At 34.5% G+C, this 19,850-nt stretch overlaps 1 protein-coding gene across 1 annotated transcript in view; it reads right to left on the minus strand.

Annotated features, from left to right (window-relative positions):
- CATSPERE (catsper channel auxiliary subunit epsilon) overlaps nucleotides 1-19,850 on the minus strand; it is a 256,584-nt gene that overhangs the window by 201,393 nt on the left and 35,341 nt on the right. The window contains exons 3-5 of the mRNA XM_057727707.1: nucleotides 12,432-12,505; nucleotides 12,083-12,152; nucleotides 5,250-5,320 (exon numbers count right to left, since the gene is read on the minus strand). Coding sequence (XP_057583690.1) covers nucleotides 5,250-5,320; nucleotides 12,083-12,152; nucleotides 12,432-12,505 — 215 coding nt within the window. The remainder of the gene's footprint in view (nucleotides 1-5,249; nucleotides 5,321-12,082; nucleotides 12,153-12,431; nucleotides 12,506-19,850) is intronic.

Below are 19,850 nucleotides of genomic sequence, written 5' to 3' on the forward strand. Positions count from 1 at the left end.
AATCAAAAGTAGGATAAATATAAAGAAACCTACAATAGCAAAACTCCAAAGGTAAGGTTAACTTCTTAAAACAACTACAGAGAAAATAATGATTACCTAAAAAAGGAAAAACCATTAGACAGAGAGCAGACTTTTCAACTACAATTGTAGAAGCCAGAAGACAATGAAAAATAATTTTAAGGCTTTGAAAATCAAAGGTTAAAGATACATGAATATATTAATATAAGACAGAACATAAGGTGAAAAGCATTCCAAGTGAGAAACAAAATCACTACAAAGTTTCAATTCTTTAAAAAAAATCTTAATAATTCTAAAGTTATATGCATCTAAAATATAACCTCAAAATATAAAGCAAAAATTTAGGTACCTACAAGGAAAAGTGACGTATCTACTACCATACTGGGAAATTTTAGCCAATATCAAGTCAGCAATGAGTCAAATAAGTACAGATTTGAACAGTACACTTAACACACCTGATCTACTGGACATAAATAGTGTACTTCATCCATCAATAGGAAAATATATTTTCTTTAGGTACACATGAGACATTTGTAAAATCTGACTACATGCTAGGCCAAGATTTAATTCTAACACTTTTGTGGTCACAATACAATTAGGTTAGAATTCAATAACAAAACAATAATTTAAAAGACTCATGTCTGTAAATTTTAAAATGTATTTCTAAACAACTCACTGTTCAAACAAATTATAGTGGTTATTAGACAATTATTTCTGAGCAGTAGTGAAAAATTACAATTATGAGATATTCCAATATTTGTTGATGCAGCTATAGAGGTATTTAGAAGAAATCTTATTTCCTTAAACACATACATTCGAAAAAAAAAGAAAGTCTGAAGCCTAATAGGCTAAATAACTAATTCAAAAATTTTAGAAAAACAAACTCAGAAACAGAAATAATGTAAAAAACAAATTGAGACAAAATAGGCAACAATAGAAAGGCTCAGTAAATCCAAAAGATGGTTCTTTGAAAAGACTAATAAAATTTAAATATCTCTAGGAAGAAGAACAAAGAAATAGAAGGCACAAATAAAAATATTAGAAATGATAAAAGAGAAGCATATCTACAATTACTTCATAGATTAAACAAATATAAGAGGATATTATGGACAACTTTATGACATTAAAATTGATACTAAAATTGCTAACTGAAGATGTGGATGAATTCCTGTAAAAATACTACAAAAAATGGATTTTATAAGAATTAGAACTCCAGAATAGTATTTTCACCATTAAAGAAATTGAGTTAATGGTTATAAAATCTTTTCCCACGCACTCAAAAAATCCAGGTCCAGGTAGAATTTCTATGCAAGTTTCCAGCAAATATTCGAGGAACAGGTATTTCCAATCTTATACAAAATCTCTCAGAAAATAGAAAAGAACAACTCATCCTAATTCACATGATGAGTCTAGCATAGTCTTGATATCAAAAGTAGAAAAGGATAGTACAAGGCAAGTAAAACCATAGGCTAATCTCACTCATGTATATTCACACACAGAAGAACTAAATATTAGCAAATGGAATCTTTCAATGTATATGAAAGATAATTCATCAAGACCAAGTTGGCTTATTCCAGAATACAAGGCTAGTTTAATATGGAAATATTAATAACTATTATCCATCAGATTAACATAGTAAAAGAGAAAAACCATATGAACTTTTATGTGGAAGCAGAAAAAAACTGTGAATAAATTTCAACACCAATTCATAAAAGAATTCACAGCCAGGTTGGAATAAAAAGGAACCTTCTTAACCAGGTAAAGTTTAACTCATAACCTGTAACAAATATTATGCAAAATAGTGAAATAATGACAGTCTTCCTTTTGAGATCAGTAAAATAAGGAGATCCAATAAAATGAGACCTGCTATCACCCTTCTAAGAAACATTGTATTTGATGTTCTAGACTTGCAGTAAGAATAAAAGGAATAGAAGGCACATTTATCAGAAAGAAAAACAAAATCATCATTTGAAGGTAATCTGATTTTTTAAAATTCCAGGAGAATATATAAATAAATAATCACAATATAAGAGTTAGCAATGTTACTGAATGCAAAAGTCAACATTCAAAAGTAAATTGTATTCTATACAACAGGAATAACTGGTTAGAAATTGTAATTTTAAAAAATTTTACTATTTGTAACAGCAACAAAAAAAAAGTACCTAGGAATAAGTCTAATAAAAATGTCCTGGCAACTTTATTAAAAATTACACAATCTTATTGGAAGACATGAAAAAAGACGTAAGTAAATGGAGGGTTGTTATATATTATTCAGGAGTAGAAAGACTCCCCAAATTAATTAAAATATTTAGACAAACTATAAAAATCCCAACTAAGGTTTTTGTAGAATTTGACAAACCAATTCCAAAAATTTATAGGGAGGAAAAATAGGCCCAAAATATAGTTAAGAAATTCCTGAAGGAGGACAAGAGTTGGGGTCAGTTGTGGGGTGGGTATTTGTACTATCACTTCTCAAGATTTAAAAAATAAAGTTATAGTAATACAGATAATGCAGGATTTGTTCAAGTATAGACAAATATATCAGCTAAACAGAATAGCCAGTCCAGAAAGAAACTCATGCATGCACAGACAACTGATCTACGATAGAGCAGGTATTATATATAGATCATTCAACAAATGGGTCTGAAAAAATTATTCATGCAGAAAAAATAAAGTTGGAAAAAAAAAAAAAGTTGGATTCCTATCTTGAAGCATGTACAAAAACTAATTCCAAGTGAATTAAGAATTTAATTGTAGAAAGCAAAACTATGCAGAACTTTTAGAAAACAATATAGACTATTTTTATGACCTTAGAGGTAGGGAAACATTTCTTAAATAGATTTTAAAAGGCATAAACCCATAAAGGAAGGAGTTGATAAATTCATCTATAATAATAAGGACCTATGTCATCTATAGAGATGATAAGAAGTGAAAAGCTGTATAAACTGGGATAAAATAATTTCACTATATATATGATAATGTCCTAGCAATTAAAATATAATGAAATCTTATAAATTATTATGAAATATAAAAATAACTAAAAATGGGTAAAATGATAATTTATTACAGAAGAAAAATTCTTCATGAATAAATGAAAACATACTCCATAGTAATCAGGGAAATGCAAATAAAAAGAACAATGGCATGATTTCACACATACTAGGCTGAAAAACATTTAAAAGTCAAGATATTACGTGCTGGTGAGGATATATAGCACGAGAACTTTCATCCACTGCCGGTGTAGATGTAAATTTGGACAACCTTTTAAAAATCATTTAGACATTATCTAGTAAAGCTGAACAAGTGTACATCCTACTTTTAGGCAATTTTACCTTTACGTCTATATTCTAGAGAAATCTTTATTTATGTACATTAGATTGGTATTTTCCAAACAATAATGCATACAAATGACTACAGGATCTTGTCAAAATGGATTATGATTTTGCATTTCACGTAAGAAATGAGGCCTGAGATTCTTCATTTCTAACAAGTTCTCAGGTGACACTAGTGTTGCTGGTCCTCAGACCACACTTTGAGGAACAAGGCACTATCTTCAAATAAATGCATCAGCTGCAGAATGAGCTAAAATAGTTATACAATGAAATACCAACAAGCAGTCACAATGCAAGAACTAAAGATTCTTGTTTAAACATGGATGAGTGTCAAAATATAGAATGTTTAGAGAAAGAAGCAAGTTACAGGTGAATACCTATGATTCTACTTAACTAACATTCAAAAACAAAACTAAACAATTCATTGCCATTTTATATTGTTGGTAAACTATAAAAAAGCAAAGAATCTATTATACAATATTCAGGATAGTGGTTAGTTCTTGGGGGATAGATAGGATGTGATCAGTAGGGGCATAAAGCAGATTCTAAGGTACTGGTAATGTTCTGTGTCTTGATTTGTGTGATGGATATATGGGTATTAGTCACTAATGGGTCCTACCATCTCCCCTTGGGGGAAGGACAAAGTAGCCCTTTGGCCACAGAGGCAGGATCTATTCTCCAATAAGTGTTATCAGGAATTTTTATTCCCAAATGTTTCCTTTTCTATTTCTCAATTGTTTCAAAACCCACAGGGGGAAAACTAGTGATTGACAGCTCTGAAACCCCCAACAAGTACAGAAGCCTGCCAGTTTCATTAGTAGCAGAGACTTAATCCTTGCTTCTTGGTAAGACTCTGGGAGAGTGGCAGTAATTCAGAGAAGAATGGATAAATGTGTACTTCTGGTGGGGCTTGCTGAAATCTAGCTATCAGGACTTTCAGTTCAAAGATTACACATAAACTGCAGAGCCATCTGACTTTAAGGCACCATGTGAACCAGGATAATAAAACTATCAGAAACAACCATGCTTTACTGAAGACACAAGTATTTTGATAGGTTCTGTTTGGGTCATATGGCAATCCTCAACTAACTGCTGTGGCCAATGAAATGTGGGGTTTTGGAGGTAGTACCATATAAACGACATAAAATTAATAATTTCACCACAGAATAGGGGAGGGATGGTTCCCTCAAAGGAAGGTATGTAAGTAGATAAGAAGAATTAGGTACACTACAGTCATCTGGAGAGCAGGGACCACATAAGACAGTTTTTTGTATCCTATACAGTGTTTAAGATATGCTTTGACTATGATAAAAAACAAAAAACAAAAACGAAAACCGCAACTCTGATTCATTGATGCACTTATTTGAATGATTTTATAAGGCAATTAACTATTTTTTCTTGTACCAGTCTTTCCTTCTTAGTTATATTCATTCACCATCATGTTAAAAAGGGTTTGAAGAGCTATCTAAGAAAAAGAGTCCTTTTGAAATATAATGTATACAATGGAAACAAAAGAAGCCTGTAATCTGAAAAACTAGAGTCAATTCCCAATGCTATCTTTTAGTAGTTGCATATTTTTTCCAAATTATTTAACTTATCCAAGTTTACATTTCCTCATTTATAATAAAGATAGTAATGCTTACATTTAACTGGTTATTATGAAAATTGACAAAGCTAATTTACATAAAGTATGACCATGTAGAAGCAGTATATGTTCAAATAGTGGTTGCTATTGTTATTTTTACTGTTTGTTCTTCAATATTTGGAAGTACATTTGAGGATATCTTGATTGGTGAATAAAAGCTTATATAGAAACTACAATGCAGATAATCCATTTGTGGTTAACTAAAGCTAAATACTCTTAAAACATATTAATTACCTTTCTTTTGCTTTACTTACATAACCTTATAATACCACAGAAAGCAGGTATGAGAATTGTCCACAAATAAATAACGTTCTTCTTCTAAATCCTAAAAGAAAATGCAAAAGAGACTACGATAAATTTAAATGACTGATTGTTTCTATTATATTTGTCTTTGTGAAATTATATGTATATATACATTTTTTCCATATATGATATATATATATATCATATATATATGCCCCCAGTTCCTAATATTTTTTCTTTGACCCTGGTTCCTGACACATAGCTCCTAACACTTTTTAATTTCCTGAGTAATAAGAATGTCTGACACAGACCTCCTAAATTCCTTTTGTTATAATGAGGCAACTCTCAGTGGGCTCCTGGTTGGGAACTAATTGCTAGAAAAACCAACCCATGATTGAAAGCTTGAAACTTTCAGCTTGGCCTCCCATTCTCCAGAGAGGGGAGAAGGGCTGGAAAATGAGTTAATAATCAATCGTGCCTACTTCATGAAGTCTCCATAAAAATCGCTAAAGTATTATAGTAAGAGCGCTTCCAGGTTGGTGGATGCATCCACATGCCAGGACGTGATGTACCCAACTCCACAGTGACAGAAGTTCCTGTACTCAGAATCCTTCTGGACCTTGCCCTATGTAATTCTTGACCTGGCTGTTTATCTGGATCCTTTTTACCATATCCTTTATTTTAACCAGTAAATGTGTTTCCCTGAGTTTGGTAAGCTGTTTAGCAGACTATTGAAACTAAAGAGAAGGTTATGCGAACCTGGATTTATCACTAGTCAGTCAGAAGTATAGGTGACAACTAGGTACTTGCAACTGGCACCTGAAGTGGGGGCAGTCTTGTGGGACTGAGCCCTTAACATGTGGGATGTTACGTTAACTTTAGGTAGATAGTGCCAGAACTTTGAATGGTAGGACACCCAGCTGGTATAGGAGAATTGGTCAATGTTTAACGCCCTTCCACCAATATCTGGTCACAGAAGTGTTCTCTGTGACTGTACAAAGGAAAAGAGTGAGTTTTCTTAGACAGTATTCCTCAATGAAACACAACTCAATTTTTTTGTTTAATGGTTCTCAACCAGAGATGAATTTGCTTGCAAAGAGACATTTGGGAATACTTGCAGACATTTTTGGTTGTTACAACTGAGGGCTTTTGTGTGTATTTGAAAAGTCACATGTACCTCATGCAGTTTGTTGTATGTATGTCAATTATGTCTCAATAAAACTTCTTAAAAAAAAAGTCACATGTACCTCCTTAAAGGCTGTAAGGTCTGATAACACTATATATAAATGACAAAGATATTTCCATATATACATATATTAGTGTGTACATATTTTTTACATAACGTTACACATTTATGTGGACTTCCAATGTATAACAAAATGGAAAGAAATCCTTTACTTCCTCAGGAATTGTGTTCATGAAACCGGTAAACATTCAAACTCAAAAAGCCAAATTCAAATATATTTCAATCTATAGGGATTGAAATATGAATTACTATATTCATTTGTCCTCTCCCACATCACCTTGTCTACCTGTTCCCTGAAAATAGAAATTATTAAGTAAAAAGAAAGCAACAGAACTCAGAGAAACACTTTTCTTATGGAAAAAGAAGACACAAGCCCCAAAGTAAATGCAGGATTTGTCACATGAAGTCTCCACAGCAATGGTGACTTTGGTCACTCCAACCAAAGGAAACAGACTGGCTGAATGGATACAAAAATAAGACCCATATATATGCTGTCTACGAAAGACCCACTTCAGACCTAGGGACACATGCAGACTGAAAGTGAGGGGATGGAAAAAGATATTCCATGCAAATGGAAATCAAAAGAAAGCTGGAGTAGCAATACTCTCATCAGATAAAATGACTTTAAAATAAATACTGTTACAAGAGACAAGGAAGGACACTACATAATGATCAAGGGATCAATTCAAGAAGAAGATATAACAATTATAAATATTTATGCACCCAACATAGGCGCACCTCAATACATGAGGAAAATGCTAATAGCATATAAATGGGGAAATTGACAGTAACACAATAATAGTGGGGGACTTGAACATTCCACTTACACCAATGGACAGATCATCCAGACAGAAAATAAATAAGGGAACACAAGCATTAAATGACACAATAGACCAGATAGACTTAATTGGTATTTATAGGACATTCCACCTGAATGTGGGCAGAATATACTTTCTTCTCAAGTGCACATGGAACATTCTGCAGGATAGATCATATTTTGGGTCACAAATCAAGCCTCAGTGAATTAAAGAAAATTGAATTGTATCAAGCGTCTTTTCCAAACATAACACTATGTCATTAGAAATCAATTACAGAAAAAAAAAACTGTAAAAAACACAAACACATGGAGGCTAAACAATATGCTACTAAATAATCAAGATATCACTGAAGAAATAAAAGAAGCAATTTAAAAAATACATAGAAACAAATGACAATGAAAACATGATGACCCAAAACCTATGGGATAGAGCAAAAGGAGTTCTAAGGGGGAAGTTTATAGCAACTCAATCTCACCTCAGGAAAAAGAAAAACCTGAGGTAAACAATCTAACCTTACACCTAGGCAACAAGAGAAAGAAGAACAAACAAACAACAACAACAACAACAACAACCCCAAAGTTAGTAGAAAGAAAAAAATCATAAAGATCAGAGCAGAAAAAAAATGAAATAGAAATGAAGAAAACAATAGCAAAGATCAATAAAACAAAAAGTTCGTTCTATGAGAAGATAAACAAAATTGATAAACCTTTAGCCAGACTCATCAAGCAAAAAAGGGAGAGGATTATAATCAATAAAATTAGAAAAGAAAAAAAAAGAAATTACAACTGACACAACAGAAATATAAAGGATCCTAAGAGACTACTATATGCACAAGCAACTATATGGCAATAAAATAGACAACTTGGAATAAATGCAAAAATTCTTAGAAAGGTACAAACTTTCAAGACTGAACCAGGAAGAAATAGAAAATATAAACAGACCAATCACAAGTAATGAAATTAAAACTGTAATTAAAAATCTTCCAACAAACAAAAGTCCAGGACCAGATGGCTTCACAGGTGAATTCTATCAAATATTTAGAGAAGAGTTAACATCCATGCTTCTCAAACTCTTCCAAAAAGTTGCAGAGGAAGGAACACTCCCAAACTCATTCTATGAGGCCATCATCACTCTGATACCAAAACCAGACAAAGATATCACACAAAAAAGAAAATTACAGACCAATATCACTGATGAACATGGGTACAAAAACCCTCAACAAAATACTACCTGAATCCAACAACATATTAAAAGGATCATACAGCATGATCAGGTGGGATTTATCCTAGGGATGCAAGGATTCTTCAATATATGGAAATCAATCAGTGTGATACACCATGCTAACAAATTAAAGAATTAAAACCATATGATTGTCTCAATAGATGCAGAAAAAGCTTCTGAAAAAATTCAACACCCATTTATAATAAAAACTCTTCAGAAAGTGGACATAGAAGGAACCTACCTCAACCTAATAAATAAACCCAAAGCAACCATCATTCTCAATGGTGAAAAACTGAAAGCATTTCCCCTAAGATCAGTGAATTTAAGAAACAAGACAAGGATGTCCACTCTCACCACTATTATTCAACACAGCTTTGGAAGTACTAGCCACAGCAATCAGAGAAGCAAAAGAAATAAAAGGAAAATCCAAATTGGAAAAGAAGTAAAACTGTCATGTTTGCAGATGACATGATACTATACACAGAAAATCCTAAAGTTGCTATCAGAAAATTACTAGAGCTAATCAATGAATTTGGTTAAGTTGCAGGATACAAAATTAATGCACAGAAATGTCCTGCATTCCTATACACCAGCAATGAAAGACCAGAAAGAGAAATTAAGGAAACAACCCCATTTACCATCACATCAAGAAGAATAAAATACCTAGGAATAAGCCTACCTAAGGAGGCAAAAAACCTGTATGCAGAAAACTATAAACACTGATGAAAGAAATCAAGGATGACACAAACAGATGGAGAGCTATACCATGCTCTTGGATTAGAAGAATCAACATTGTGAAAATAACTATAGCACCCAAAGCAACCTACAGATTCAATGCAATCCCTATCAAATTGCCAATAGCATTTTTCACAGAATCAGAACAACGAGTTTTACAATTTGCATGGAAATACAAAAGACCCTGAATAGCCAAAGCAACTTTGAGAAAGAAAAATGGACTTAGAGGAATCAGGCTCCCTGACTTCAGAATATACCACAAAGCTACAGTCATCAAAATAGTATGGTACCGGCACAAAAACAGAAATATAGATCAGTGGAACAGGATAGAAAGCCCAGAGATAAACCCATGCACCTATGGTCAATTAATCTATGAAAAAGGAGGCAAGAATATACAACAGAAAAAATACAGTCTTTTCAATAGTAGTGCTTGGAAAACGGGACTGCTACATGTAAAAGAATGAAATTAGAACACTTCCTAACACCATACACAAACATAAATTCAAAATGGATTAAAGACCTAAATGTAAGATGGGACACTATAAAACTCAGAGGAACACATATGAAAAACACTCTTTGACATAAATCACAGCAAGATATTTTTGACCCACCTCCTAGAGTAATGAAAATAAAAACAAAAGTAAACAAATGGGACCTAATTAAACTTAAAAGCTTTTGCACAGCAAAGGGAACCATAAACAGGGTGAAAAGACAAACCTCAGAATGGAAGAAAATATTTACAAATGAAGCAATGGACAAAAGATTAATTTCCAAAATATACAAACAGCTCATGCAACTCAACATCAAAAAAACAAACAACCCAATCCAAAAATGGGTGGAAGATCTAAATAGACATTTCTCCAAAGAAGACATACAGATGGCCATGAGGCACATGAAAAGCTGCTCAACATTACTAATTATTAGAGAAATGCAAACCAAAACTACAATGAGATACCAGTCAGAATGGGCTTCATCAAAACATCTACAAACAATAAATGCTGGAGAGGGTGTGGAGAAAAGGGAACCCTCTTTCGCTGTTGGTGGGAATGTAAATTGATACAGCTGCTACGTATGGAGGTTCCTTAAAAAACTAAAAATAGAGTTACCATATGACCCAGCAATCCCACTATTGGGCATATACCCAGAGAAAACCAGAATTCAAAAAGACACATGCACTCCAATGTTCATTGCAGCATTATTTACAATAGCCAGGACATGGAAGCAACCTAAATGTGCATCAACAGAGGAGTGGATAAAGATGTGGTACATATATACAATGGAATATTACTCAGCCATAAAAAGGAACAAAATTGGTTCATTTGTAGAGATGTGGATGGACCTAGAGTCTGTCATACTGAGTGAAGCAAGTCAGAAAGAGAAAAACAAATATCATATATTAATGCATATATGAGGAATCTAGAAAAATGGTACAGATAGACCTATTTGCAGGGCAGGAATAGAGACACAGACATAGAGAACGGACATATGGACACAGGGGAAGAAGAGGGGTTGCGATGAATTGGGAGATTTAGATTGACATATATACACTACCATGTATAAAATACATAGCTAGTGGGAACCTGCTGTATAGCACAGGGAGCTCAGCTTGGTGCTCTGTGATGACCTAAATGGGTGGGATGGGGGATGGGCATGGGACGGAGATCCAAGAAGGAGAGAGTATATGTATACATACAGCTGATTCACTTCATTGTACAGCAGAAACTAACACAGCATTGTAAAGCAATTATATTCAAAAAAATTCCTTATTATTATTTTTGTAAACTAGAGAGGATTCAACATCACTCATTTATTTGCATTCACATTGCTTTCTTGAATTGAAGAAAATGTAAAATAAATCTGCTAGTAATGGCTCTTTAATCGTGGGTATTGTCATAGGCGTATATGATCCAAGATCCACTTGGCTGGGAGTACTATTATCATTAAAGTGGTAACTGGGGCTTTAGTGTATTTATTAATAAAAAAGCTAATGTAAAAATCATATATGGTAGTCCCCTCTTATCCACAGGGGTTATGTTCCAAGACCCCCAGTGGATGACTGAACCTGCAGATAGTACCAAACCAACCTTATATATATTGTTTTTTACTGTACATACATATCTATGATAGTTTAATTTGTAAACTAAGCACAGTAAGAGATTAACAATAACTAATAATAAAATAAAATAATTATATGAATATGATCTTTTTTCTTTCCTTATTAAGTCAAAAATGTTCACCTTTTCACTTAAAGGAAGCACTTTATGGCTTCTCTTGGCATATCTGTATTGCCACCATCACTGTTCTTGCATTTTGGGGCCATTATTGAGTAAAATAAGGATTACATGAACACAAGCATTGTGATATCGCAATAATAGATCTGATAACTGGGACAGCTACTAAGTAACTAATGGGTAGGGTATGCTAGACAAAGGAATGATTCATGTCCCAGGCAGGATGGAGCAGAACAGCAAAATAATTCATCATGCTTCTCATAACAACTGCAATTTAAAGCTTATGAATTGTTTATTTCTGGAATTTCCCATTTAAATTTTTCAGACCACAGTTGACTGTGGTTAGCTGAAAGCACAGAAGGTGTAACCATGGATAAGCAGGGGACTACTGTATCAGTTCATAATTTAAAATTTGCTATGAGATATATCTAAAAATTAATGATATAGTGACAATAATTTAAAAATATCTCTTATAGTTGCAACTTTACTATTTAATATAGGTAAATTAAGTTAAAACTTCAAAAAAAGGCAAAATAAAATGTAACAGGGATGATTATTTAAGATTTACTAATTTATCATTAAAATCAACTTACTGGGCCCGTAACAATTGGTTTTATAATCTGAATACCAGGAGAGAAACAACGCAGTTCTGTCTTGGGTGATCTGGCATTTAAAAAGAATGGGAAAGGAGAAATAAGTATAGATGCACATAAGACTCCCCAACTACTTTTTAAGCCTAAAAACTTCCACTGTATGCTAATAAGAAAAATACAAAATACAGCAATATTTTACTTCTCTCCTATTTTCAAAGTGATTTTGTCTTTCTTTTCACATCTATTTAATGAAAAGAAATCCACATTAAATCACAGCCTTGAATCCAAATGCCCACACTATCTGAATGGTTTTTACACATACATTGACTTTCACAGCAAAAAAACTTACCTTTTATTTTTTATAGAACAAGTTCCTGGCACACTCCACTCAGAAAATAATGTTCCTTCATACTCTAACTTAATCTGGAAAAGAAGGTAAAATAACTCAAACAAAAATTCTGCTCCAAAAATTTTTATCTCAGTGTTTAGATGTAGGGCTCAATTTTCTGAGTCCTTATTACTTAAAGAAAGAATAAAATTCAATTCCTTTAAAATGTACAAGTATTATGACAAAGGAAAAGTAACAACTTTTATGGGACACTTCAATAGTCTCCCCCCAACTATAAGATTTTTATTTTATTTCACTTCAAAAGTAAACTGTTAAGTGTCTAGAAGGTGAATGGTATCATAACTTTCTTCAGTCGCCTTTTCCTTATTTCTACTTTTTTTCCTGCTTCCACAATTCTTTCATTTATAAGTTCTTTCTTCCTGGAACTATGCTCATACACTTTCTAACATCATCAGTTGTAGCCTCAACACCAGTCCTCTTCTTCAGCCAGAGTTGGAGCCCAATTTCACCTTCTAATATTGTTACATAAAGTTATGTACACAAGCATATGTATACATTTTTTATGTAGATATACATATATAAATATTTCTTCATTGGTTTTACTTGAATGGGAGTTATAAAACCAGCTATCTCATAGATCTGATGTTATAGGATTAATGACAGTGTATAAGAAGGAAAAAAAGACAACCAGAAACTATAACACAACCCTGAAGCATATAAAGCAAAATTTGATAGCCTTACTAGAGGATATTTTAAAAGTCACAGATATAGTGGTAGACTTTTAACACACTTTTTTCAAATCATAGATTAAAGATAATTACAGTTGACCCTTGAAAAACTCAGGGGTTAGGAGCACTGACATTCCACACAGTGGAAAATCTGCCTATAATTTTTAGTTAGCCTTCTATATATGCTGTTCTTCTGTATCATGTTTTCACATCCACAGGTTCAATTGACCTTGGATTGTGTAGTACTTCAGTATTTACTATTGAAAAAAATCTTTGTATAAGTGGAACAGTTAAGCTCAAACCTATGTTGTTCAAGGGTCAACTCTGTGTGTGTATGTATGTGTGTGTGTGTATTTCTAAAATTAACCAATACAAAATATATTCTTTTCAATCTCACATAGAACATTTACCAAAATTGACCAAATTTACAAAGGAAGTGTTGGCCAATGTCAAAGAATTATTATCATGCATACTTGCCTTTGATTTAATGAAATAAAATTAGAATTTCTCATAAAGTTAATCAGAAAAAAATCTTATTTGTAATCTTAAAAAAAACTGTTCTTCTGAATGATTCATGGAGTAAAGCAGAAATTGCAATGAAAATTATTCAATATTATATGAAGAAACAAAAAAAAACATTTGATGTTATCAAAACTTGTAGCATGTAAACAGGCCCTAAAGGAAATTTATAGCCTTAATCATATATAAAAGAAATAAGGTAGTTTGAAAGTGAAAAAACTCAGTTTTCAGTATTAGATGCTAATAAAACAACCACAGAGAAAACCCACAAAAGTAAAAAGAAGGATATAAGAAAGAAGAAAAATCGGAATTTACAATTGGGACCAGTTAGTGGTGATATAAAATGTTTTAATGTACTCAGATTTCCTTATAAACACTGAGAGAACAATTAGTATAACACGCACACACACACAAAAACACAAAAAAACACAACAAAAACACTGGACAACATCAACAATAAAACTCAGTGACAAGGTATCCCTTAAAATCCTAAAATAAAATTGGTTGGAATAAACCAGCGAAAACTACCAGACTCATGTGATATCAGCATAAGAAAGCAAAAGAAAGCAAGTATGATAGACCTTAGAAGAAAACACCTAAATCAGTGATAGATACTCAGTGGCAACATGGCAGGACAATTTGAGGATAGCAACTTTAACCAGAGGGATTTTTCAATTTCTAGGTATGTGCAAGAGGTCTCTGATGTCTGAAAGGGCAGGAGGAGCTGGGACGTATCCTGGGCATATACCTGGAGAAAAACATGGTCCAAAAGGATACATGCACCCCAATGTTTATAACAGCACTATTTACAAAAGCTGAGACATGGAAGCAACTTAAATGTCCATCAACAGAGGAATGGATAAAGAAGATGAGGTACATATATATAATGGAATATTACGCGGCCATAAAAAGAATGAAATAATGCCATTTGCCGCAACATAAATGGACCTAGAGATTGTCATTCTGAGTGAAGCAACTCAGACAGAGAAAGAGAAATATCATGTGATATCGCTTAATGTGGAATCTAGAAAGAAATGATACAAATGAACTCATTTACAAAACAGAAACAGAATCACAGACTTAGAGAATGAATTTATGGTTACCAGGGGGAAGGGCTAGGTTGGGGTTAACATGTACACACTGCTATATTTAAAATGCATAACCAGCAAGGACAGGGAACTCTGCTCAATGTTATATGGAAGCCTGGATGGAAGGGGAATTTGAGGGAAAAGGCATAAACCCAACTAACATTGTTCAAAATAGAGTAGTGCCTGTCAAGGGCCACTATCAAGTCTCTTCCCAACATTCAAGGACTGGAAAATTACTGAAGATAAAAAGGTACAGATTCTCAGAAAAACCACATCCTGCAGAAGCACAGCCAGCTTGGATACAACTGTGGACCAAAATAGACATGAACCCACCCTCTCTTTTCTGCACCTTGCTCTCTGAAGCCCAATAAAAGACTCAAACCTCCACCCTTTGGTGATGATGCCACTCTATGCGTCTAGCCCCTTTCCTCCCTTGGGAAGTGAATAAAAACTTTATTTTCTTCCCTTGTCAATATTTTTGTGAATTCTTTCATAACCACGTTTGCTTACCTACCATTTTTGGTGGCCTACACGGGGAACCTTCCCTAACCAAACTCCTTTTGCCTCCACCTCTGGCTCGACCTTCCTCATTGCCCACCAAGACATCCAAAAAACTGTAAGTTATTACCATGGATGGGGCTTTCTCTCAGGAGGATAGTGGCAGAAATCTAGGTGGCAGAAAGCCCAACATCGGATCTATCATTATCTAGGTCTAGTTGGGAATTTGGTCTTGGGGGAAATGCCCCCTGTCCATTTTCCTCATGTCGCTGCTTCATCTCTGAGACTCAGGGACTCCCGACTCCAGAGGGAATCCTTCTAGGTCATTCAGAGGGGGATGCTCCTTCTGAACTCTGAGATGCCCAGAATGGCCCCACCCTCAAAATTTTCTCTTTACTCTTCTTCCTAATTGAAGTCCCAATCTGGGTTTTGGCTGCTTTCAAGTCCTGGCCCACAGGTTTAAGTCCCAATCTGAGTTACACGGTTTTCACTACGGGCAACTGTCAATCTGCCCTGGCAAAAGACTCCCTCTTGGGATGTCTCCTCAAACATTGTAAAGATCTCAAATTAGACGACCTCAAACCCCAGAACACTCTTATTTAAAAATCCTAGAACAGTCCGCTGCTGTATGATCTGATTCAACAAACACCTTCATAGCCTCCGCAGATCACACTTGATTCACTGATGGCAGCAGCTATGTGTCAACAGACAACACAAAGCAGGATATGCCATTGTCACCACCACCCAGGTGATAGAGAGCTCCCCACTGCCACCCAACACCTCTGCCCAAAAGGCCAAATTAATAGTCTTAATTAGAGTTTTACAACTAGCCAGAAACCTTAAAGTCAACATATACACAGATTCTAAATATGCCTTCCATATCCTCCACTCACACACTGCTATTTGGGGGAAAAAAAGACCTACATAACTCTCTTCACGTTGGCTTAAGGCCCTAAGTTTCCCTTAGCCCCTCTTCTCCATTCCACTAACTTAGAAGCAGCCCTAAAAAATATCACCTCACACTGTTCTGTTTGCAAACAAGTAAACTCCCAGGGACATCTAAAGCCTCTTCCATCTCTCCCACCAATTAAGGAGACACCTGCCAGGATGCGACTGGCAATTAGATTTCACCCATATGCCCACTCATAAAAAATACAAATACCTGTTAACACTCATAGACACTTTCTGCGGGTGGATTGAGGCTTTCCCCACTACATCCAAAAGGGCTTCTGAAATAATTCAGGTACTTCTTCAAGAAATCATCCCTAGATCCAGTCTTCCTACCTCTCTCCAGAGTGACAATCACCCAGCTTTCACCTCTCAAATTACCCAACAGTTGTCTCAAGTTTTAGACATTAAATACAAACTACATACATCCTGGCATCCCCAATCTTCAGGGAAAATAGAAAAGGCTCACTCTTCCCTTAAAAGACAACTCACCAAGCTTGCCTTGGAACTCAATCAGAGCTGGCTAGAACTCCTTCCTTATGCCCTGTTCTGATTCCGGATTACTGTAAAGGCTCCCTTATAAGTCAGTCCCTTTGAACTCATGTATGGATGCCCAGCTCTTCTTACTCCCTTTTCTGTCACAAAATCTCCTCCTCTGGGCTCTTAACTCCCAGCCTTATAACTAATTCACAATATTTTATGGAACCATGCTAAATACCTACCCCAACCTCAGGACTTGCCCCCATCTACAATCCTATAGCCTGGGGACCAGGTCCTATTAAAGGACCTCCCTGGACATATAAAACCCCTTCAACCCCCTTGGAAGGGTCCATTTCAGGTACTACTTACAACTCCGACAGCAGCCAAGCTCTCAGGACATCCAACATTTTTTCCTGGTTTTCTTGGCTAACTCCATTCCTGGGCCCTATAGCAGCCACAATCTGCCTCCACCTTTTTGGCCCTTGTCTTATCTGGTTTCTCCTCTCTTTTATCAAAAAACCATCTTACTGCCCTTACCAAACCTCCCGCCCTTGTCACAGCTCTTCCCTTTCAGACCATTCAGTTCAAAGACAACACACACAGCCCTCCCAGGTACAGATAGCTCTACACCCCAGCTCAGCAGGAAGAAATTATAGAAAAAAAGCCTCTGCCCAATTCCCAACAAATGGGCCAACTGGGTTCCATGTAACACAAGAATAAGTTAATATCCAGAGGGGGAAAATGTAGACCCATCTAACACTGTTCAAAATTTAGAGTAGCACCTGTCAAGGGCCACTATCAAGTCTTTTTCCAATATCCAAGGACTGGAAAATTACTGAAGATAAAAAGTTACAGATTCTCAGAAAAACCACATCCTATAGAAGCACAGCCAGCTTGGATACAACTGTGGACCAAAATAGATATGAACCCATCCTTTCTTTCCTGCACCTTGACCTTTGAAGCCCAATAAAAGACTCAAACCCCCACCCTTTGGTGATGATGCCATTCTACACATCTGGCCCCTTTCCTCCCTTGGGAAGTGAATAAAAACTTTATTTTCTTCCCTTGTTAATACTTCTGTGAATTCTTTCACAATCTGCTTTGGCTCACCTAACAGCATGGATATATTTATATGTATGGCTTGAGTCACTTTGCTGTGTACATGAAACTATCACAACATTGTTAATTGGCTATACTCCAATATAAAATAAAAAGTTAAAAAAAAAATGAGCCAAAGACACCTTCTAGGACAAAGATCCATAATGAAGAAAAATACAGGGAAGAGAATACCAATTTAGCTGGAAAGGGACAATAGAACAAAGGAAAGAGAAACTACAGATAAATGAGGGAGGGAAACAGAATCTGGAAATCTCAGAAAGTATTAGCTTTATCTTTGGACACTTTACAAAACAACATAAGAGCTAACTAAAGGTTAGAAAAATTATTTCAATCCATCACTCATTCCTTAAAGATCAGGAAAATTAATTTCATGCTTTAAAAAAATGAGCTACAGAAAGAGGATCACAGTAAAATCACACAGTTATAGTAAGAAAAAGAAGAGAGTAAGAAGCACAGTAACATCTCTGTAAGACCATACTCAATATTCTGTTTTTGTTTTTTGTTTTTGTTTTTTTTTTTTGGTTATGCTACACAGTTTGCCGGATCTTTATTCCCTGACCAGGGATTGAACCCATGCCCCCTGAAGTGGAAGTGCAATCCTAACCAATGGACAGCCAGTGAATTCCCCTCAATAAATAAAGCTATAACTTAATATGAGGGTTAGTTTTATGTGTCAATTTGGCTAGATTATAGTACCCAGTTATTCAATCAAATGCTAATATAGGTTTTTCTATGAAGGTATTTTAGAGATGTAGTTTATATCTACAATCAGTTCACTTTAAACAAAAAAGAATACCATTGCTAATATGCATGGGGCCCCTTTCAATCAGTTGGAAGCCTCCAGAGCAAAAACTAAAGTTTTCTGGAGAAGAAATTCTGCTTCAAGACTATGGTATTAGTTTTTGCCTAAGTTTCTAGTCTCTGGCCTGACCTAAAGGCTTCAGACTTGCCAGGTCATATAATCGCATGAGCCAATTTCTGAAAATAAATATCTTAATATAAATATGTACAAATTCTATTGGTTCTGTTTTACTGAAGAGTTATGACTGGTACACCAACTATTTCGAAATGAGGCAAAGAAATAAGAAAATGATAGAAATTATGAAAGAAAAATGGAAACCAGAATTTAAAATTCATAAATTTAAAACTCATAAGCTACAGCTCAGAAAGAAGTAGAAATAAAGAAAAAGTCAATTTAGAAATGAACTAAATTAGAAGTACAATTGTGAATAAGCCTTATAAATATGGTTTTGAGATAAACAGAAGGTTTTTAAAAATAAAAGAGATAAAAAGCGACTCAAGAAATAGTGACTTTTCTTAAGTTCACATGGAACATTCTCCAGGATAGATCACATCTTGGGTCACAAATCAAGCCTCAATAAATTTAAGAAAATTGAAATCACATCAAGTATATTTTCTGACCACAATGTTATGAGACTAGATATCAATTACAGGAAAAAAAAACCTGTAAAAAATAAAAACACATGGAGGCTAAACAACACTCTACTAAAGAACCAAGAGATTACTGAAGAAATGAAAGAGGAAATTTAAAAAAAAAACCTAGAAACAAATGACAATGAAAATATGATGACCCAAAATCTATGGGATGCAGCAAAAGCAGTTGTAAGAGGGAAGTTCATTGCAATACAATCCTACCTCAAGAAACAAGAAAAATCTCAAATTAACAACCTAACCCTATATCTAAAGCAATTAGAGAAAGATGAGCACAAAAATCCCAAAGTTAGCAGAAGGAAAGAAATTATAAAGATCAGATAAGAAATAAATGAAAAGGAAATCAAGGACACAATAGCAAACATTAATAAAACTAAAAGCTGGTTCTTTGAGAAGAGAGACAAAATTGATAAGCCATTAGCCAGACTCATCAGGAAAAAAAGGGAGAAGACTCAAATCAACAGAATTAGAAATGAAGAAGGAGAAATAACAACTAACACTGCAGAAATACAAAGGATCATGAGAGACTACTACAAACAACTATATGCCAATAAAATGGACAACCTGGAAGAAATGGATAAATTATT

The sequence above is a fragment of the Hippopotamus amphibius genome, chromosome 3 (genome assembly GCF_030028045.1).
Source record: "Hippopotamus amphibius kiboko isolate mHipAmp2 chromosome 3, mHipAmp2.hap2, whole genome shotgun sequence".
Classification (NCBI taxonomy): Eukaryota; Metazoa; Chordata; class Mammalia; order Artiodactyla; family Hippopotamidae; genus Hippopotamus; species Hippopotamus amphibius.